The 23,784-nt window shown below is 44.3% G+C and overlaps 1 protein-coding gene across 1 annotated transcript in view; it reads left to right on the top strand.

The window, feature by feature from the left end:
* Window positions 1–2,495: 2,495 nt before the first annotated feature.
* LOC121855855 overlaps window positions 2,496–23,784 on the top strand; it is a gene marked incomplete at its 3' end in the record, with an annotated part of 33,849 nt that continues 12,560 nt past the window's right edge. The window contains 1 exon segment of the mRNA XM_042351019.1: window positions 2,496–2,782. Within this exon segment, the coding sequence (XP_042206953.1) occupies window positions 2,665–2,782 (118 nt within the window).

Below are 23,784 nucleotides of genomic sequence, written 5' to 3'. Positions count from 1 at the left end.
CTAGATGAAGGGGAATACTGCTGATGTTATGGCTAATTAAGGAGAAGGAATGAGGTAGTAGGAGACCAGAACTAAACTCGGGGGAGTCAAGAAAGTACTAGGTACAGTTGGGGTTGGTGTAACCCAGTGAGTTGTGTAGAAAGGCATCAGGATCGATATGAGGGAGTATTGTGTCGACACCATGGGTAAAGGGGGTGTAACACATACGATCTAGCACATCTAAGGGAATGACACTAGCATCATTATTGTGGGGACATTGATACTGATTAAGGAACAGTAAAAACTCAGGGTCACTGAGGTGTGAAAAGGAGGATATAAACTAACAACAGGTTCAGAGTGCAGCGTTATTGGTATTGTGAATACCTGTCGAAGTTTCAACACCCACACTGCACCAGAACATTCAGTTGAACACAAGTAATGATTTATTATTGATCACATACCTATTTTTACACATAATCTCCCTCTACAGTTGCTTACTTGTTTTACCTTCTATGCGTTTTTTTTTATTCCTGTGGTGAAAAATTCTTTCGGCTGACACCGTAACCAATTTTGGATTTCTTTCTTGATCTTTTCATAATTCAAAAAACTCTTTCCACGTAATGTTGTTTTGAGCGGACCAAATATATGGTAGTCTGAAGGTGCGAGATCAACGTTTGGAGGCTGCGGCCCACTGATCTGATGAGGGAGGATCACTCGTGTGGCCCACTAGGTGGCGGCACACTGGGCACTTTCCTCCAAACATGTTGCCCGTTTTGCTGGCCGTTGGCCTAAACGCCCTGCAAATAGCAGGATTACGACTGTTGCTACAAATGGACAAGGGTTTGGTGGGGATCTTTGCTGGTCCGGATTAGTACTCAAATGAGTTTTATACAATTTCAAGTAAATATCTAAATAAATCCGGAAACAATGATAATTTAAAACATAACACATAAACGGTGACATATTTCTATTTATTCGTCACTCTAAAACTTCTTTAGCATTATTAAATCATTATTCAGGGTCTTCTTTGATCATCCATCCGCCGCTACTTTTAAAAAACTTCTCGACACACCCATTGTCTTTATTTTTTGTTTAGTATTTGCAGACGCCTCACTTACTTCAGTAGTTGAAGAACTGTAGCACAATCCTGCAAGGCCTCACCTGTAGTAACGGGTCCATGGCGAACCTCGTCTAGACGCTTAGTGTATGTATGTATGTATGTATGTATGTATGTATGTATGTATGTGTGTATGTATGTATGTATGTATGTATGTATGTATGTATGTATGTATGTATGTATGTGTGTATGTGTATGCATGCATGCATGCATGTATGTATGTATGTATGTATGAATGTATGCATGTATGTATGTATGTATGTATGTATGTGTGAGTGTGTGTGTGCGTGCATGCGTCCATCCATCCATCCATCCATCCATCCATCCATCTCTATCTATCTATCTATCTATCTATCTATCCATCCATCCATCCATCCATCCATCCATCCATCCATCCATCCATCTATCTATCTATCTATCTATCTATCTATCTATCTATCTATCTATCTATCTATCTATCTATCTATCTATCTATCTATCTATCTATCTATCTATCTATCTATCTATCTATCTATCTATCTATCTATCTATCTATCTATCTATCTATCTATCTATCTAGGGAAGCACCAGGCTCTGTTGTACGGTAAACGACAAAGTCCTCAGGGAAACACACAAAGCCGTAATTTTCCCGCCATAAAGTAAGAGGTGAGGTGTAGATCATCCTCATGATGACTACCTCGCCCTCTGGTGACGGTCCCTGGCACCAGTAAACAATGCGGTCACTTTTCTCTTGTGGCTCTCTTCATTGTGTAAAGAGGTCGGAGGTTTTCTCTTGGTGATTCTAGCAGAGGACTTGTGGTAATAAAGGCCATCACATCTTAATTACAGTAGAATTATGAAAACACACACACACACACACTCACCAATCAGTCATCTCTCGTGTTGTAGTCCCCAGGTGAAGTCAAGCACCAACTCAGTATATCTCGAGGTTCTTTCAACAGTTTCGTGTAGGGTAAGTCAACATGCTGGGTGTTGTTGTTATAACACTCTCCTGTCTCCAAGGAAGTGTCTAGAGGGAGGGTTCAGGGGGTGGGTTGAGAAGAAGGGTTCAGGGGGAGGAATCAGAAGAGGAGGGTTTAAGGGTGGGTCAAAGGGGAAGGCTTAGAGGGTGGGTCGAGGGGTATGGGGTGGGTGTGACCAACAAGCATTCCGAAGCATTCAGGGAATTTTGTCTGCAACTGTAAATTTCTCGTATTTTACAGCAGTACGTAACAAAGAACAGACTGACAGGAGGCGAAGAATATAAACAAAAGAAAAAAATGAAAAGAGAATTCATGGAAAATAATTTAGACGCAGATAAAACAATAAGGAAGTGACCAGCAGTGTGAGTGATTACGGTAATAGGAGGAGAGGGGGAGCACCAGTAACGTAGTCTGAGCTGCCTGATCATCACCCCGTACAGTAGAACAGGTACTCGGGTACACTGCACACTTAGCTGGCTAGTGTCGTTCACAGCAGACGCTCGCCCACTGTCAGTTCGTGTCACATCATCCTCAAGTGCACTTCACCCTTCATACCTGCCGTCAAAGCTTGTGATAACCGTCGGTGTGCAGACATACCTGGTTACCATGGCTGCCAGACTTGTTGCTACACTGGTTATGGTGGCGTTGGCGGCTGCTGTGCTGCCTGGGAACAACACCGTCACGTCTCTCCTACCTTCCTCTTGGGTCGCCAGGTTTTTCTTCAGTAAGTTCCTACACACTACGTCCGGTTCTCTTCTCGGAGGTTGCTGAAGCATATTGGAGAAAATTGAATCGCTATGAACATAATAATTACTCAGTGTTAATGTGTCTTGTTAATCTGTTGGTGGTGTTAGTTTTATATTTATTAATTTACCGTTTTAACGAGAACGGAGACCGGTGGCTTGTTTAACCCCTATGTTACTCCTCGTGAATCAGATCACTAAATATTCTGCGACTGAAATATATTAATATAAATGAACATAATGATCGAGTAAGAATGTGGTAATTGCTGAATTTATCGTGACATTGTGAGACAAGAAAATCTCAAACTAAAGTGATGAGATTGTCTTCATAAAATAACATGGTGCAACATTGTTTCTCCCTAGCCCCCCAGTTCATGGACCCCCTCCCCTTCCCACTCCGTCGCCTTACGTCACACCACCACCACCGTCATCAAACTTTTATCAGATAGTAGGTAATGACGTTAGGGGTATTTGGTAAATAGAATATAACAAGTGATCATGGGCTCTTCGTGCCCGGTGGCGAGTCCGGTGGTACAGTTTACCAAAGCTTGAAAGTTCGAACGCTCGTGCTTGGCTAGCGAGCAACCGCCGGAAGGCTGGCAGCGTACAGCGACATTGTTTTCCAGCGTAAATAAAATGGTTAATTAATGCCTTCCTAAAGAAACCATCGACATGGGACCAGGTTTGTTCCACTCTAAGATTTTTTTTGCGATTTTTCCACCAAGTTTGATGAAAAACGATTGTGCCGTTTCGGCTGCCCAGAACATGGTCGTGGTTGTTATAATCATGGTCGTGGTTGTTCTAATCATGGTCGTGGTTGTTATAATCATGGTCGTGGTTGTTATAATCATGATCGTGGTTGTTATAATCATGGTCGTGGTTGTTATAATCATGGTCGTGGTTGTTCTAATCATGGTCGTGGTTGTTATAATCATGGTCGTGGTTGTTATAACCATGGTCGTGGTTGTTATAATCATGGTCGTAGTTGTTCTCATCATGATCGTGGTTGTTATAATCATGGACGTGGGTGTTATAATCATGGACGTGGGTGTTACAATCATAGTCGTTGTTGTTATAATCATAGTCGTGGTTATTATAATCATAGTCGTGGTTGTTATAATCATAATCGTGGTTGTTATACTCATGGTCGTGGTTGTTATAATCATAGTCGTGGTTGTTATAATCATAGTCGTAGGTTTATAATCATGGTCGTGGGTGTTATAATCATAGTCGTGGTTGTTATAATCATGGTCGTAGGTGTTATAATCATGGTCGTGGTTGTTCTAATCATGGTCGTGGTTGTTATAATCATGGACGTGGGTGTTACAATCATAGTCGTTGTTGTTATAATCATAGTCGTGATTATTATAATCATAGTCGTGGTTGTTATAATCATAGTCGTGGTTGTTATAATCAATTGTCGTGGTTGTTATAATCATGGTCGTGGTTGTTATAATCATGGTCGTGGGTGTTATAATCATGGTCGTGGTTGTTATTATCATGGTCGTGGGTGTTATAATCATGGCCGTGGTTGTTATAATCATAGTCGTGGTTGTTATAATCATGGACGTGGTTGTTATAATCATGGTCGTGGTTGTTATACTTATGGTCGTGGTTGTTATAATCATGGTCGTGGTTGTTATAATTATGGTCGTGGTTGTTACAATTGTTCAATGTTCTGGGTAATAAGTTCAATATACAAGAGCGAACACAAACACCTGTATAGTTTTGTAGGTTCGATTTACTGGATAAGAGATATGTATACAAGGGGAGTACCGCTCCTCAACTTGGCTGCTTGTCAACTGCTCTATAGACGACGCATGGCAAGTGATACATTAGCAGCTTCCATACGTCGCCAGGCACATTAATTAAGCATGTGGGACATCTTAAATACATTGCCACACACTGCTAGCTAGGCTGAATAAATAGTACATAAATGGAGCACATACATAATATACATACATAATATATAATACAGCATACATAATATACATACACCTCCCTCCCCCCTATACGCTCATAGCAAAGTCTTGAGCGGACCTTTTCTTTTGGATCCGTTCTGAGCGTCGAGGGACTAGATCACTGGGAAGGGTATGGGACTCAACACTGGTGGCGGGGTCAGCAGAAGGCATTGTTACGGGGCGGAGAAAACGGCGGTTCCTCCACCACACACGACCACTGGGTAACCGCACCTGGTAGTCCCGTGACCTACCGAGACCCATGACTACGCCTACTTTGTCCCAACGTAGGGAGGTCGGGTCCTGAACACGGACTTGGGTGCCGACACTCAACCTGGGGAGAGAACGGGCGTGGTCGTTGTAGCGGGCGACGACGTCCTGAACACGTTCGGCGGCTCGGCGATCACAATCCTCTGTCTTGGCCTGCCACTCCTTGGAGAAGGATTGAGGGTGAGCAGGGACACAAGAACGAAGGGGGCGTCCATACAAAACCTGGGCAGGGGAGCGTCCGGTGTAGTTCGGTGTGTTGCGGAGTTCAAGAAGACCCCGGTCGAAGGCCTCGTAGTCAATGTTCCCAGAAGGGGCCACCTGAAGGATGAGGTGCTTCAGGGATTTGACAGCAGCCTCAGCGTGGCCGTTGGACTGCGGGTAATGGGGCGATGACAACACATGCCGGACTCCCCATCGGTTAAGGAACACAGCAAAGTCCCGGCTTGTGAACTGAGGCCCTCCGTCGGTTCTCAGGCGTATAGGAACGCCCACGTCACGGAAGTAGTGGCGGAACTTGCTGATGGTGGCGGCAGACGTCGTGTCATTACCGCACTTGATGACAACCGGCCAACCAGAGAGACGGTCGATGATAACAAGGAAGGACTTTCCTGAAACAGAGAAAAAGTCGGCTGACACAGACTCAAAGGGGCGGGTGGGGTTGTCATCACTCATGAAGGGTTCCTGCTGCTGGCTGGGTTGTAATACTTGGCAGGGCTCACACGCACGGACAACATTGGAGATGTCGGAGTTGATGCCGGGCCAGAACACAGTCTGTCGTGCACGTCGTTTGGTGGCCTCAGCTCCACGGTGACTGTCGTGAAGGCGAGCCAAGGCGTGGGTACGTGATGCAGCAGGGACAACTACCGAAGGAGAGGTGTCACTGGCCAGAGGTAGGGGTAGGGCGGCAGCAAGGTAGTTGCTGCTCCCTTCGTGCACCCTGTTGGCGTATTTTACCTCCAGAATCGGTGTTGGGAAGTCCTGGGAGATGATGGCCAACTCTTGGCAATGTCTGTAGGACAGCAAAGGAGTCGGGACACCATTATGCACGTCAATCCAGGCTTGACACGACCTGTTGCCAAAGGTGACATGTGCATAGAGTGAACCTAGGGCTGGGGCCATCTGTGAACCATCTGCCGTGACGCAGAGGTCCTTGGGAGGCGGTCCTAGATCGCTTGGAGAGAGCCCCAAGCATTGCAAATGCTGGGGACCGATGACTGTAGCATCAGCGCCGGTGTCAGGCAACATCTGAAGACGGGATGACACACTGCCACAGGTCACGATGACACTGATGTACTGGGGAACTTTGGTCCTGGGATGCGAGGAGTACACCCTCCTAATATGGGTCGGGCTTTGTCCAGGGTCGTCGTGCCTCTGATTTGGCGACTGTGGGTGGCCCTCACTGGTAGAAGGGCGCTGAAGCTTCCGCCGACGCTGTCCCTTGGGTTTGTGGGTAGGGCAACACTTGTCATAGTTGCCCAGACGACCGCACACATTGCACTGTATGTACTTAGCTGGGCACCGCACTGTGAGCGACCAGTGGCCCTTACGGTCACAACTGTTGCAGGTAGACTGAGCAGCTGGACACACCTGTGTTCCGTGCTGCTTACCACAGTTGTTACAAAATGAACCGGGCGTGGACGTGGTGGGCGAAGGCGTAGGAGCAGACTTCTTGTCCTTCTTGTACCGGGACACAGCGCGTACAGCTGTAGGGGGAGCTCGGATGGCAGAGGTGGCACACCTGGCAGCCTCATAGGAGCGACATATCGTCAACATATCCTGAAGAGAAGAGGAAGAGTCGAGGGAGGTGAGGCGTTGGACAAGCTCCTCGTCCTTAACACCCATCAGGATCACCTGCTTCACCTGGGTCTCCTCGTACTGCTGGTGGTGGCCTAGACATATATCTACCTCTTCCGAGGCTCTCTTAAGACGTACATAAAATGCGTCAAAAGTCTCACCCTCCATCTGTCTGCAGCTAAACAATTCCCTCCTGCGCAGAGCTTCATTCTGCTGTCCTTTGATGTGCCGTTGTAGAATGTCGAGTACCTCCTCTACAGACAGCGAAGAGGTCGGAGGTACCTGCAACGTATGTTCTAAGACACGCTGAATTTCCAAGGACAGGCACATACGCAGCTGGATGAGTTGTTTAGGCTGTGACAAACTCTGGAGATCCACCATTGTAGAATAATCAGTCCACCGTCGCCGCCATTCACGAAAAGTCTGGAAAGTCACATCAGGCTTCAAGATGGGCGGTGTTTGAGCAGCTGCTTTAGGTGGGGCTGGGGGGCGTGAAGGAAGCATTGATGAGGTATCTGAACCAGTCAGTACCGAGGCAGTGTTAGAGCCAGGGGCTTGGTTAACAGTGAGGCGAGATATCAAGGCTTCAAACCGTGCACTGTCTTCCAATCTCCGTTGGTGGTCTCTCTCTGCCTCTGCTTGCCTTCTGTGTTCATCCGCCACACGTCTGTTAGCTTCATCCTCGCGCCTTTCATCTCTCATAAACTTCATTAAAGCAATTATCTCTGGAGACAACGCTGAATATCGAGGTGAAGGGCTGCGCGATGTTGTGGGATCTGGAGCGTCATGGTCAGCCTGGTCATCCATCTCTGCGGGGCTATCATCCGACTGACTCATCCAGACGCTGGGTCCACGGCTACGTAAGGCACGAGACATAACTACTTCATCTGTGTACCGTGTCTTAAATCGGTGTTGACCGGTCAGCCCGTCGTATCAACAAGATTTCAGACAAAAAATTAATTAAATACACAGATAAGTAGATTATATATATAAAATATATATAAGGAAATCACCGCGGTCAGTGTGTGTGTACGTGTGTGTGTGTCCCGGGCAGTGAGAGCGGTCTCCTCGAGCTGTGAAGGGGTGTGGAGACGACGCTGTGAGGGGGGGTGGAGACGACTACTAGCGGCAGTTACCCTCCAGGCTTCGCGAGGGGAGGTGTACTGAGGTCTACTCCTTACAAATGCCCAGAACATGCCGTGTACCTTGGGAATCCTTTAGAACAAGGTCACACATGAATGGCACAAAACACACAATGCACTAAACACTTCACAGAAAATCACTGTCACTGACACTGCTCAAAGTTGCTAAATTCTTCGAGGAGAGGTGGCGAGCGGCGGTTGACACAGGGCAAGGGGTCCATAAGCCGGCTTTCCACAAACTTTGCACTGTCACTCGTAATTATCCAGTAAAAGTACGCACTGCGCCATGTTCAATGTTCTGGGTAATAAGTTCTATATACAGGAGAGAACACAAACACCTGTATAGTTTTGTAGGGTCGATTTACTGGATAAGAGATATGTACACAAGGGGAGTACCGCTCCTCAACCTGGCTGCTTGTCAACTGCTCTATAGACGACTTATGGCAAGTGATACATTAGCAGCTTCCATACGTCGCCAGGCACATTAATTAAGCATGTGGGACATCTTAAATACATTGCCACACACTGCTAGCTAGGCTGAATAAATAGTACATAAATGGAGCACATACATAATATACATACATAATATATAATACAGCGTACATAATATACATACAACAATCATAGTCGTGGTTGTTATAATAATGGTCGTGGTTATGATCATCGTCGTAGTTGTTATAATCATGGTCGTGGGTGTTTTAATCATAGTCGTGGGTTGTTATAATGATGGTCGTGGTTGTTATAATTATGGTCGTGGTTGTTACAATCATAGTCGTGGTTGTTATAATCATGGTCGTGGTTATTATCATGGTCGTGGTTGTTATAATCATGGTCGTGGGTGTTTTAATCATAGTCGTGGTTGTTATAATCGTGGTCGTGATTGTTATAATTATGGTCGTGGTTGTTACAATCATAGTCGTGGTTGTTATAATCATGGTCGTGGTTATTATCATGGTCATAGTTGTTATAATCAAGGTCGTGGGTGTGTTAATCAGAGTCGTGGTTGTTGTAATCATGGTCGTGGTTGTTATAATTATGGTCGTGGTTGTTACAATCATAGTCGTGGTTGTTATAATCATGGTCGTGGTTATTATAATGGTCATAGTTGTTATAATCAAGGTCGTGGTTTTTGTAATCATAGTCGTGGTTGTAGTAGTCATATTGGTGGTTGTTGTAATCATGGACGTGGGTGTTATAATCATAGTCGTGGTTGTTATAATCGTGGTCGTGATTGTTATAATTATGGTCGTGGTTGTTACAATCATAGTCGTGGTTGTTATAATCATGGTCGTGGTTATTATCATGGTCATAGTTGTTATAATCAAGGTCATGGGTGTTTTAATCAGAGTCGTGGTTGTTGTAATCATGGTCGTGGTTGTTATAATTATGGTCGTGGTTGTTACAATCATAGTCGTGGTTGTTATAATCATGGTCGTGGTTATTATAATGGTCATAGTTGTTATAATCAAGGTCGTGGTTGTTGTAATCATAGTCGTGGTTGTAGTAGTCATATTGGTGGTTGTTGTAATCATAGTCGTGGTTGTTATAATCATAGTCGTGGTTGTTGTAATCATGGACGTGGGTGTTATAATCATAGTCGTGGTTGTTATAATCATAGTCGTGGTTGTTGTAATTATAGTCATGGTTGTTGTAGTCATAGTCATAGTCGTGGTTGTTATAATCATAGTCGTGGTTGTTGTAATCATGGACGTGGGTGTTATAATCATAGTCGTGGTTGTTATAATCATAGTCGTGGTTGTTGTAATCATAGTCGTGGTTGTTGTAATCATAGTCGTGGTTGTTGTAATCATAGTCGTGGTTGTTGCAATCATAGTCGTGGTTGTTGTAATCATAGTCTGTGGTGTTATAATCATAGTCGTGGTTGTTGTAATCATAGTCGTGGTTGTTGTAATAATAGTCGTGGTTGTTGTAATCATAGTCGTGGTTGTTGTAATCATAGTCGTGGTTGTTGTAATCATAGTCGTGGTTGTTGTAATAATAGTCGTGTTGTTGTAATCATACTCGTGGTTGTTGTAATCATGGACGTGGGTGTTATAATCATAGTAGTCGTGGTTGTTATAATCATAGTCGTGGTTGTTGTAATCACGTAGGTGTCGTGGTTGTTAATCATAGTCGTATAATCATGGACGTGGGTGTTATAATCATAGTCGTGGTTGTTATAATCATAGTCGTGGTTGTTATAATCATAGTCGTGGTTGTTATAATCAGTCGTGGTTGTTGTAATCATAGTCGTGGTTGTTGTAATCATGGACGTGGGTGTTATAATCATAGTCGTGGTTGTTGTCGTTGTTGTTAGGTTGTTGTAATCATAGTCGTGGTTGTTGTAATCATAGTCGTGGTTGTTGTATAATAATGTGGTTGTTGTAATCATACTCGTGGTTGTTGTAATCATGGACGTGGGTGTTATAATCATAGCGTGGTTGTTATAATCATAGTCGTGGTTGTTATAATCATGGACGTATGTTATAATCATAGTCGTGGTTGTTATAATCATAGTCGTGGTTGTTACAATCATAGTCGTGGTTGTTATAATCATAGTCGTGGTTGTTGTAATCTTAGTCGGTTGTTGGACGTGGGTGTTATAATCATAGTCGTGGTTGTAATCATGACGTAGGTGTTATAATCATAGTCGTGGTTGTTGTAATCATGGACGTGGGTGTTATAATCATAGTCGTGGTTGTTATAATCATAGTCGTGGTTGTAATCATGGACGTAGGTGTTATAATCATAGTCGTGGTTGTTATAATCATAGTCGTGGTTGTTGTAATCATGGACGTGGGTGTTATAATCATAGTCGTGGTTGTTATAATCATAGTCGTGGTTGTTGTAATCATAGTCGTGGTTGTTGTAATCACAGTCGTGTTTGTTGTAATCATAGTCGTGGTTGTTGTAATCATAGTCGTGGTTGTTGCAATCATACTCGTGGTTGTTGTAATCATACTCGTGGTTGTTGTAATCATGGACGTGGATGTTATAATCATAGTCGTGGTTGTTGTAATCATGGTCGTGGTTGTTTTAATCATAGTCGTGGTTGTTATAAGCATAGTCGTGGTTGTTGTAATCATAGTCGTGGTTGTTGTAATCATAGTCGTGGTTGTTTTAATCATAATCGTGGTTGTTGTAATCATAGTCGTGGTTGTTGTAATCATAGTCGTGGTTGTTATAATCATAGTCGTGGTTGTTGTAATCATAGTCGTGGTTGTTATAATCATAGTCGTGGTTGTTATAATCATAGTCGTGATTGTTATAATCATAGTCGTGGTTGTTGTAATCATAGTCGTGGTTGTTGTAATCATGGACGTGGGTGTTATAATCATATTCGTGGTTGTTATAATCATAGTCGTGGTTGTTATAATCATAGTCGTGGTTGTTGTAATCATAGTCGTGGTTGTAATCATAGTCGTGGTTATTGTAATCATAGTCGTGGTTGTTGTAATCATAGTCGTGGTTGTTGTAATCATGGACGTGGGTGTTATAATCATAGTCGTGGTTGTTGTAATCATAGTCGTGGTTGTTGTAATCTTAGTCGTGGTTGTTGTAATCATAGTCGTGGTTGGTGTAATCATGGACGTGGATGTTATAATCATAGTCGTGGTTGTTGTAATCATAGTCGTGGTTGTTGTAATCATGGACGTGGGTGTTATAATCATAGTCGTGGTTGTAATCATGGTCGTGGTTGTCATAATCATAGTCGTGGTTGTTATAATCCTAGTCGTGGTTGTTGTAATCATAGTCGTGGTTATGATCATCGTCGTGGTTGTTATAATCATCGTCGTGGTTGTTATGATTATCGTCGTGGTTGTTATAATCATCGTCGTGGTTGTTATAATCATCGTCGTGGTTATGATCATCGTCGTGGTTGTTGTAATCATAGTCGTGGTTGTTATAATCATCGTCGTGGCTATGATCATCGTCGTGGTTGTTATAATCATAGTCGTGGTTGTTATAATCATCGTCGTGGTTATGATCATCGTCGTGGTTTTATAATCATAGTCGTGGCTGTTATAACATTCGTGGTTGCTGTAATCATCGTCGTGGTTATGATCATCGTCGTGGTTGTTATAATCATCGTGGTTTTGATCATCGTCGGTTGTTAGAATCATCGTCGTGGTTATGATCATCGTCGTGGTTGTTATAATCATAGTCTTGGCTGTTATAATCATCGTCGTGGCTATGATCATCGTCGTGGTTGTTATAATCATTGTCGTGGTTGTTATAATCATCGTCGTGTGCGATCATAGTCGTGGTTGTTATAATCATCGTCGTGGTTATGATCATCGTCGTGGTTGTTATAATCATCGTCGTTGTTATGATCATCGTCGTGGTTGTTATAATCATAGTCGTGGTTGTTATAATCATCGTCGTGGTTATGATCATCGTCGTAGTTGTTATAATCATCGTCGTGGTTTTGATCATCGTCGTGGTTGTTATAATCATAGTCGTGGTTGTTATAATCATCGTCGTGGTTATGATCATCGTCGTGGTTGTTATAATCATCGTCGTGGTTTTGATCATCGTCGTGGTTATGATCATCGTCGTGGTTGTTATAATCATCGTCGTGGTTGTTATAATCATCGTCGTGGTTTTGATCATCGTCGTGATTGTTATAATCATCGTCGTGGTTGTGATCATCGTCGTGATTGTTATTATCATAGTCACACAATATTCTTAGCCGTGGTTGTCAAGTCCCAATTTTAATATTTTATATTTTAAGCTCAAATGCCAAACTTTATGAAAAGCTATAGAAACATCCCTTAAAATTGTATTGATCTGGTTCTCCTTGCTTTTTTCTGTTGCCATTATTTCAGTTCTTGCAGCTATTGCAGTTAGGGTATTTCTAATGGGCATAAATCCATGTTGTCTATTGTTTGTTTTCCCTGTTGTGTTAAAAGGTTATAAGTCTTGTATTTAAAAAATATTCCAGTAGTTCCCGGTATTTTCTAATAAAGAAATTGGCCTGTAGTTTAATATTTTCTTATTGTCCTTACCCTCCTTGGGAATAAATATCATTTTAGCATATTTTAGTTTGTCTGGAAAGTAACCCGTTATTAAGCATGCGTTAAAGATGTTCAATAATGTTTTAAAGATGTTTTCAGATAGATTTATGATCATATTCCGTATAATTCCTGTGAGACCGGGAGCCTTTTCCTTAAACTTCCTCAGACAGTGCATCATTTACCCCATGGTTATTATTTGATTATTAGGTAATAAGTTATAGTCTATATATTGCTTTGGGGTGATTCTATGTATGTGTCTTCCCATTTCATCTTCCATCCTTTCTTCGTGTTCACTATCAAAATCCTCATTTTCCTCATCTGGTATTTTAAAAACTTTTACCCATTCCCTTTTGAATGTTGACTCTTGTTCATTTTCCTCGTACAGTTTTGTTCCATTTTGGTCTTTAATGTATGGTGTTTTTTGCTTGTTGTGCCCCATCATCTTGTTTATGGAAGTCCAGAATGTTTTTGTGTCTTTAGTCATGTCAGCCGCCATTATAATATCATTCCATCTGTTATTGTTTGCTTCCTTACATGCGTCTCTTAACTTTATCTGTAGTGCTGTCTGTGTCGTGTAAAGCCACCTGTTACTGCCGTGTCTTTCTATATACCTGTTTATTTCATTGTAATGGCTGGGATTAATTTAACTTCTTCTGGTAGTCTGTTGTTGGGTAATGTTCTAAAGTGTGAAGTTGGAGTGTGTTTGGTTATAGATGTTTTTATTGCTGAGTGCAGTCTGTCCATTTCTGAGTCTATGTCTTCTGTTGTTTTCCCTTGTAGGTTAATCGAGTGGTGATTACCTAAGTCATCTTTGAAGCTGTCCCAGTCTGTTTTACTCATTTTCAGTCTCTTTTTTATTGGTATCTATATGGGGCTTGTTGGCAGTGTTAGTATAATTGGCAGATGGTCACTGCCTGTAAGAGGTCCTTGTATTATATGGTAATTGAAAAAGGCTTTGTTGTTGGTAAAAATTTTGTCTGGTGTCGATTGTGTATTGTGATTACTCCAGGTTGGAAAGTTAGGACCTAGTTGATTGACTTTTCCCGAGGTTTATTAATTGATTAAGGGCGTTTCCCACGGCGTTATTTTTTGTATTGTCGAAAATCCTGTGTCTGGCATTAAAGTCTCCTAAGATGTACATAGGGTGATTATTGTTAACCAATTTTAATAGGTCTTCTCGGTGGCAGATAAGTAGTAGCAATGATTACGACTCCTTGAGTTGTATTTATTTTTATTGCTATAAATTCATCCTGGAAGTCATGGATTAGTTTACATTTTAAGTTTCTGTTAACCTCTATCGCTACTCCGTCATTTTTCTCGCCCGATTTATTTCTTTGGTTTACTGTACATAATAGTTAAAGAGTTTTATGTTGTTGTTTTCTGTCTCACCGTGACCGTTTATTAGTATAATATCAGGGTCAATTTCTTGATATATATTACTTAGGTTAATTCTCTCGGTCTTCCAGTTTCTTACGTTGTGTTATATTATTCTTAAAGTTCTTACTGTTTGTCTGTTGTCCATTATTTCTTAATCTTGGATTGTGGCAGTTGGAGTGGAGACCTATCGTCCTGTTTCCCGCTTCTGACTCTGCTAAACTCTGACGGGTCTACTATCTTAAAGTCATTGGTCGTTGTGGGATACTCAGGTGGTCCTTACACTCAGGGGTAAAGGAAACACACTGATGTCAAGTCCGTAAGTTCTATTTCTGGTACAAACACAAAAAGGAGTTAAGACAGGGGTAAACAGCGTCCTGTCTTGGAATCTCTCTGGGTATCTCTATCTGTGCATGCGCGTACAGCGCGCATGTGCCCAAAGCCTGAACTAACACTTGGTGACAAAAGGGAGTATGATTATAAAACATATAATACAGAGACCTGAATCAATAATGGTAAATAGTACAGAGTTACATATTACAGCCATATTCGTCTCATATATCTACAGTCGTAATGTTTAGTTTGTCCATAGTGATTAGTGTCCAGACGTAATCTTCGTTTAGTGAGTTGTTTTGATATGTCCCCTTGTATATCCCTCCTTCACAGCTTTTAGCTATTGTCCCTCCTGTTGATCTCGATGTTGGGATTCCATGTTTTGTTGTGGTGATAACTTTTAATCCAATATCTTCAGCAGATTCAGGTTGTTTGTTGTGGTCAGTCTCCATCTTCTCTTCTCTCCTCCTTATCCTTTGTCTTGTAGACTGTCCTTTTGTTGTTTCTGTCTTCTCTTTGTCACTTCTAGTCATTTGTCTGGGGTCTCTATCAGTCGCTTGTATTTCTTGTGTATTAGCTGTTGCTCCTTGTTCAAACCTTTTTCCTAGCTGTAGTCTTTCTCTGGGAATATCATCTCCGGTAGGTTATTCAATTTAAAAATTTTCCTCAACTTGTCATTGTATGATCCGGGTGCAATGGTATTGTGCAGGTGTGCGTGGATCATACTGATCATTACCTTGTCGTGTATTGGTTCGCTTAAGCTTAAGATGGTGTATTCTGGTCTGTGAGCCTCTTGGACCGCTCTCTTGGCTATTTCAACGTATGTCGTGTCATTCTTTCTTCTTCCCTTTTCCTTGTTTCTTGTTCCATGTACTTTATCATGTGTTTTTTCATTAGGCATGCCATTGCTAACGTCCTGTGTCCTATGTATGCATTCCCGTTTCTCTTACAGTTGAGACAGCCAACATGTGTGTTCTTACATTCAGTGTAGGTATGGTCGTCGCCTGCACAGTCTGAACAGTACTTTTTCTGTTTTTCTGGACAGTCTCTCGTTGTGTGTTCTTCATACTTGCAAAAAGAAAAACAAATTTGCAGATTGATAAATGTTTTCTTCTTTATTTGATGACGTGTTACTGACATGCTAAATATTGGAAAGCCTTGTTGTATTACTTTTTCAGCCAATGAAACTTCTTCAGAGGTAATCTTGAAAACATGATTGTAGTCTCTTATCTTGATAACTTCCTCGATCTTCATCCAACTGTTTTGAAGTCCCAGTTCATCTTTCAGATCTTCAGATGTCTTCCTCCCGATCTCCTGGTCGACTTGGCGAACAAAAACTGATCATTTTGCTTTTTGTTCTGGTGGCATGACAACAAGAAGTCCTTCATTGTATAAAAAACATCTCTGGCTTCTTTTGAGGTGATTTTTTCTGATTCAGTCATCTTTACAGATTACTTTGAAAACTTCGTTGGTACTAAATATTCTTGTTAATGGGACTTGTAATTGTTATAGGTTATTTCTGCCACTTTTCCTCTTCCAATAGGGTGTCGCTTATCTCTGTGTTTAATCCTAATGCTTGTGGTCATTCATCTTCCCAGTTTACATCACAATCCTGCCTGGGAGCAGTGACCCCCCCCCCTCCCTTGGACGGGCGTCGGGGTATATATGTTGCCACCTACCGGTGACCCCAGGACAAGGGCGCCCTGCACTATCACAGGTTCCCTTGCCAGGTCGACCTTATCGCTAAGTCCCGCCTCCCGTTCAACTAACGGAGTGCATGAGGGAATGAAAGGAGGAAAAAGAAGAGGACGTAGAGAGTCGGGACAGTCACCCTACCAAGCCACGTTCGGTCAGCCAATGAGAGCACCGCAGTAAACGTGCACGTATCACGCCACCGTGGGGCACCGCTGATTGGCCAATCCTGGACGTAGACACACGGGGAGTAGTCAAATTTGGGGGAGCCCAAATATATGATTTCCAGAAGCTTGATTGTTGCTCGTGTAATCTGAGATGGTAATTGCACAGTCGCTTTGATGTGTAAAGTCAATCACTAGGATTGCGTGTCCAATCACAACGAAGTTGCAGACTGCTCAACTACACAGCAGAAAAAAGGCAAGTCTTCACAGCTCCGGGTCCAGCAGTCTCTGCCCTCACGGCTGTTGTTGTTAGTGAGATTTGTCGGACCGTAGTCCAACACGGGCCTTTGCCTGTAGGCGGCCCGTTTGGTGGTTCCGGCTGGAGTTCTTGGAGCAGCCAGACCGGATTTGGGATTGGGGATGGAGGTTGTCCTACCTGCAGATATGAAAGGATACTGCAGGTTTGCAAGTGTGAGCGGACCCTCGGTCAGTGAACGCTGACCACCAACCCCCACTCTTGGACTTGGTCAGTTTCGGAGTGGCGCGCCCCCAGATCTGGGGTCCGCACTTGCTGGGGAAGGATACTTCCTAAGCTATCTGGGTGGTGGGTATCATATGATGACCCGGAGAAGGTGGTGACTGTGGTTTGTTTGGGCCTATCGGGTAAGAGTGGCCTCTGGTGTTGTGTGTTCTTCTTGGAAGTTTCGAATTCTGTTTCGGAGACTTTGTGTGACTTCGCAGTCGAGGGGATAGTGTTCCAGTGGGTTGGCCGCTGGCTCCTGACAGTAGGTGCATTCCCTGACGACATTTCCGATCGACTGCCAAGTGCACCTGGCAGTCGTAGTCGATGAAGGCTAACTTGGGTTTGTCTTGTTTTCTTGTCCGCGAATGGTAGTTCTCCTTTTGTAGCCGCCAGCATTGAATGCGTCAAGGAAGCTCTTTTCGATGTGGAGCTTGGTTGTCTTTCTGAGGTGGTTCTTGATCTGTTGCACACTTGCTGGAACTTGAATGTGTTCGCTTCTAAAACGTGTGGCTGCCTTGGCTGCTTCGTCTGCCATGACATTTCCCCCAGATCCCTACATGACTGGGAATCCAGTGTAAGACGATTGGGCGATTTTGTCTTTGGAAGTCTTGTAGCTGTGCGAGGATCGAGGTTATGATGTGGACGTTGTCTCTTGGTTGACTGTGTTGCAGCGCCTGCATGGCCTTTTTTGAGTACTTGTGAATTATGATGGACTTGTTGAGTAGTGTTGCAGCGTGTTGTAGGGCCTTTGAGATTGCTACCACTCTGTTTGTAGGGTGGAGCAGTCATTGGAAAGTCTCCATAGGTGGGTCTGACCTTGGGTGTAGAAGGCCGCTCCGGATCTAACATGTTTTGGGTCCACAGAGCCGTCTGTGAAATATGATGCTGCATCAACCGGTGTCTCGGTGGCTATGGCTTCCTGAGTTATTCTTTTGAGGTCCTCCTTCTGGAGGTTGGCTTTGCTATCACCTAGTTCGGTGTTTTTTAATGTTGCTGGTGGAGGGCTCCATGGTGGTGGAACTACATAATACCTGTCTCGTATGTCTTGGATGTTCTTGACGAGTGTTTCTGCTTGCAGGTGCCCAATGACCTCGCTTGGCTCATGCGACCAGGTGGCCCCTCGCGCTCTGTGGTCGAGGTGGAGGGCTGTGGGCTTATCTGATCTACAGATTTTGGCGAGGAGACCGGCTGTCACCTGCTTGACTCGTACTGCTAGGGGTGGTAGTTCAGTTTCCATTTGCAAATTGCAAATTCTGATCCACATGGATGCTCCGAGTATGGTCCCGAGAGCATTATTTTGGAGAAGTTCTAGCTTAGCTATCTGGTCTTCTCTAAGTCCAAAGAGCGCTGGAGCACTGTAATCTACCAGCGATCTGATGGCGGCCGTGTAGTGGGCTTCGAGCACGTGTATCTTCGCTCCTGCGGTTGTGCTGGTGAGCGACCTCATTTTGTTGTGTCTGCTCTTCTTCCTTTGCCTGAGATACTCGAGTTGCTGCTTGAAAGTGAGTTTTCGGTAGAACCAGATTCCAAGACACTGGTGAGTGTTGGTCCAGACTACCGGCGTGTTTTGTATGGAGAGCATCATGTCTGGTGTGCCTGTGCAGATGGCCATCGCTTTCGACTTGGCTGGATTTATCTTGAGTCCAAGTCTGTTGCACTCCTCTTCTATAAGTTGGAGTGTGTGTTGCATGTTGACTAGTCTGTTTGCTCCTCTTACTATGAGCTGTAAGTCGTCTGCATAGCAGAGGAGCTTGGCTGTTTGTCTGAAAGGAAGTCTGACTAGGTTTTCCATCAGGACATTGAACAGCGTTGGACTGAGGATGCCTCCTTGTAGGGCTCCGTTTTCATGGACCCTGTAGCTTGATGTTGCTCCCTGAAAGAGTACTCTTGCTTCTCTCTGTGTGAGCGTCGTTATAATGGCCAGTGGATTTGCTAGTTCGAAGGTCTTCTCCAAGTCGAGCAAGACCACCAAAACTGGTTTATTGTCCACTGTGCTGAGTATCTCGGCGATGTTGTTGCCTGTGCCGGTGTTCTCGGTGTAAGCAAAAATGTGAGAGTGTGGGCTGCCTACTTTCCACTTGAGTCCGTTGAGAGTCATTCTTTCTCCCGTCTTCGCTATGCAGCTGAGGAGGGAGATGGGTCTTGGTTTGTCTGGTTCTCTGGGATTCGGAATGGGCTGTATATCTGCCGTCTTCCATTCCGGTGGAAGTCTTTGTGCTGTCCACGAAGCATTGATGACTTGTAGCAAAGCCTCGTGTCCGGCTTCTCCGGTATGGGAAAGCATGGAGTAGTAGGGTGTGTCATAGGAGGGAAGATCAGCTAAAACTAATGGCCCATCACTGTTTTGGTAGATTTTAGTGTATATAAACAGAAAATAATTTCAGTTTCAATATTTTGCAACCTTTTGCTAGGTAAATTTTAGCGTGAAATTTATCGAAAATCTAACGTACAGCTGCATTAGTGCATTACAATTAAATAGTGAACATTGCTTTCTGACTTCATTCTTTAACAACCCAACTAACAATATTTTTTCTGTTTCAGATTCTGATGCATTTATAAGTTGATAATATTTGCGATGGCTGCTTGTGTCAGGACGAGGAACCAAAAATCCAGCCATCTCAGTCACTATCTTGGGTCTGGGAGAAAGCTCCTGAAGTCGGAGTTGCCTACATTGAGAGATGCTTTGAGATACGGTGTTTTAATCAGGCAAATCAGTGAAAAGAACCAAAGAACTTACACAAACAAAGACATTGCCAGTGATATGACCAAAGCTGTCTTGGCACAGTACACTCTGGCTAACGCTCAGTTCAAGCCTCCAGTCATAACAAGTCAGAAGAAGATTAGTGAGAGACTGCTAGCCAGTTGGGAAAAGGCAAGAGATATCTCTCTTGGGAGAGGAAAACTTGCAGTTAAGGACAGCTTTGCCAAGCAACTGGACCAGTTATTTGACATAATTACTTGCAAGTGCCCAATTGTTCTCTGTCCTGAGTTTGGATGCGATCGTGACTGTAAATCCGAGGCCCACATCTCCTGTATTTGCAAGCGTGAACTGAAGATTCCTGTGATCGAACTGGCATTTGTCAAAGCACAGAGAGAGAAGACTGGCAGTATAGGGGCTCTCATGATTTCTAGCCAAGATATTCCGGAGTCCAAGAGACAGGAGGCTGCCACAGAGAGACAGAAGAGGAGAAGAGTTGCCGAGGAAAAGAGACTTGAGAAGGCCCAGGGTGAGGTAAAAAAGGCCGATGATTGGAGTCAAGCTGATTCAGAGTTTAATGACTTCCCCATGGCTGATCCGAGTGCTGACCAGGAGAATGGTAACTTTGTCCCTAACCCAGAAAATAATGATCCCAAGCCTTCCAGGCATAAGATTCGTAATAGGAAAGATATCCCGAGCATAGCTCTGGCCAGCATGCGACACCACACTGGTCTCAGAGAAACTGCAGAGATAGCAACAGCTGCCTGGATTGACGGTGGTTTGATAACACCTGATGATGTTCACCTGGTGATAGACCATAACAAAGTAAGGAGAGCTCAGGAGAAACTTGTCAGTAACCTAGAAGAGGAGTTTGATAAGGGGATAAGAGAAAATGGAATCAATTGTTTGTTCTTTGATGGGAGAAGAGATGACACTAAAGTGTTCATGAAAGTTGGAGATTCTGACAAGTTGTTCCCTGCCATGGTGAAGGAGGAACACTACTCCTGCTGCAGTGAACCAGGAGGGAAGTATTTGTGGCATTTCACTCCAGAGAAAGAAGACATCAGGAAACCAGCTGAGATAGTGGCAGATAACATTGTGAACTGGCTCAGAGAGAGGAACGTAGACCAGACCCTGCAGGCCATTGGAGGGGACAGCACCAACACGAACACAGGGTGGCAAGGGGGGTCATACAGTGGATAGAGCGGAAGATTGGGAGGAAGCTGGTCTGGATTGTTTGTGACCTCCACACCAACGAGTTGCCACTCAGACATCTGATCCAGGAGCTGGATGGCAAGACTCTTTCAAACAACAGATGGTCTGGTCCTCTTGGCAAGATGCTGGACTCTGCCACTGAGTTAGAAATAAATCCGAGCGTTGAAAAAATCACAGTTGGCCCTCCACTCGTTGAGCTTGCACATACTGTCATTGACGACCTGAGTACTGACCAGTACTATGGTTACATGATTTGCAGTGCCATCAAAACTGGGGTCATGCCTGATAGACTTGCTTACCTGCAGATAGGTCCAGTCTCACATTCTAGGTGGCTCACAACGGCTCTCAGGTTCTGCAGAATTTGGGTCGCTCATCATAAACTGAAAGGGAACCAGCTTCACAACCTGAGACTTATTGTCCAATTCATCGTGAGTGTCTACTTGCCAAATTGGTTCAACACCAAGGACAAGTCATCGTTCTCCGAAGGTCCGAGGCATGTTCTCTTCCAGCTTGAGCTCCTGAGGAGTCAGCCAAGGAAGGTTGTTCAGATTGTGGAGCAGACTGTGAGGAGATCTTCCTGGTATGCTCATCCCGAGGCAGTTCTGCAGACAATGCTCTGCAATAAGGATGAGGAGGAGAGAAGAGTGGCAGTCAAAAAGATCTTGGATATGAGACTTATGAGAGGATCTGGGCATGACGAATCAGTTGGTGACGATTCCTTCAGGGTCCGGAAGACTCCTGAAGTCAATCTAGGTGCCAAGACCCTCACTGATCTCATAGATCTGGATAACATCAAGCTGGCAGTGAGCCCCCTCTTACCTGCAGCCTCACCAATGTTCAAGTCAGAGCTTTCCTGGACAACCCCATGCATGTCCCTGCCTGGCCCTCGCACACCCAGAGTATAGAGCGTTGTGTACAGCAAGTGAGCGAGGCCAGCAGTCACGTGTACAGCCAGGAGAGGAGGGAAGGCTACATCCGAGCTCAGGTGGTCAGCAGGGAGGTGATGAGTAGAAACAGAAGCAAGAAAGACATGTTCTCTATGGTGTGCAGCAACACCGGGTCGTAGTAGTAAAACCGGTTTTTGTATTTGATGATTTTGTTTTCTAAAGGAATATTAAATTTAATAAATGTGTCAAGATCATTCGTTTCACTATTCTGGATCATTTTCATCCTAATAAATTCACCTGATACATTTACTTTACTTTAAATAAGCTATTTAGTGGTGTTGGTAAAAGGGTGGGAATACTGAATTTTCATAAGATTTCAAGTTAAAATTTACCAAGCAAAAAATAAAAACTTTTCAAATCTGAAGATATCACATGATTCTGCACATAGAACTACATCATTAATACCATGGGCCGAGTTTTCAAACTAAAAAAAAAAAATTCGCCTCCGTATGACACACCCTAATGGAGTAGGTTATCCTGTCGGCCCCTGGTGCTGTGTCCTTGCTTCGTTTTATCGACTTCTGGAGTTCTTGCTGGTTGAAAGGTCTGTCGGTGTCATCTTCACTGTTGCAGGCCTCTTCGATCATCTGGAGTCTGACCTGTCGCAGACGCCGTTGTGTCTCCTCCGCCTGTCTCGGGAGGTTTTTCGTTGCTGCTCGGTCAGAGAACATTTTTGCAAGTCTCTCGGCTTCCTCTTCTGGGTTGGGATGGGTTGGTGGTGGTGGTGTTGCCTTCCCAGGTGCCTTTCGGATTTGGGCCCACATCTTGCCGAGGGAGGTGTGCTCGTTCAGTTCGGAGCACCACTTGAGCCAGCTTACGTTTTTTTATTTCTTCCTTCTCTTCCCTGGTATCCTAAACTATGACTTGCAGGAGATGTCTGTTTGTGTCCGTGGGATGTCTCCTGTAGTTTCTTCGGGCCATGTTCACTCTGTGGTTGAATTCTTTCACCCTGGGACAGTAGTACCAGTAATCATTGTACTGTCTTGATGTGGGTTTTGGTTTTGGGATAGCCTCTTCTGCCGCTTGGTGAAACGCCTCGACCAATTGTTGGTGGAGGGTTGTCTCGTCCACGGGTGCTGCGCCGGCCGGCTGTGATTTTTCGCGCCACTTAGCCAGGTGTTTCTTAAAGAGTCCCCAGTCTGCCTTTTGGGTATTGTATCTCCATCTCGGGGGGGTGGAGTGGGGAGTTTGTTCACCTTCAGCGTTGTTAGGGTGGCGAAGTGGTCGCTGGTCAGCGTGGGGTGTATCTGCCAGGAGGCCGAAGGCTGTAGTGCACTGGAGACGAAGGTTAGATCTAGCCTTCCTCCCCTAGTGTGGGTGGGCTCTCCGGTGTTCAGGAGGCAGATCTCGGGTGTATCTTGAAAGGTGGTGTATAGGTGTAGGCCGTCTTCATTTGTGGGGCTTGCCGAGCTTAGGAAGAGATGATGTGCGTTGAAATCCCCTCCTATGAGTGTGGCGTGGTCAGCGGCCGAAGCAAATAATGGACGATAAATAATTGTATAAGAGGGCTGTTGTAGTGGATACTCTCTCCTACACGTGCTGATTGGTCACTTGCCGTCCGCTTCCCAGCCAATCAGCGGCGAGTTTCACAAATCAGCCCTCGCGTTCGAACAGCGCGGTGATTGGTCAGTTGCCGCCTTCATATCAGCCAATCAGCAGCGTTTCTCACCTGTGCACTTCAACTTTTTATCCTGCAGAAAGACATAAATACCCCCCGGCCTCGCCGGACCCGGACCTGTGAGGACCGCCCTCTCTCTCTGCTGCCAATGTCAGCTAACTTTCCTGACAGGACCATCCGCCACTGACATCGTCGACAACATCTCACGAGCGTTTTCGGTTTATCAAGCATTAGTTT

The sequence above is a fragment of the Homarus americanus genome, unplaced genomic scaffold, assembly GCF_018991925.1.
Source record: "Homarus americanus isolate GMGI-L3 unplaced genomic scaffold, GMGI_Hamer_2.0 scaffold29998, whole genome shotgun sequence".
Lineage (NCBI taxonomy): Eukaryota > Metazoa > Arthropoda > Malacostraca > Decapoda > Nephropidae > Homarus > Homarus americanus.
Note: the sequence above shows the minus strand (reverse complement) of the source record. Positions and strands in the feature narration are given on the sequence as shown.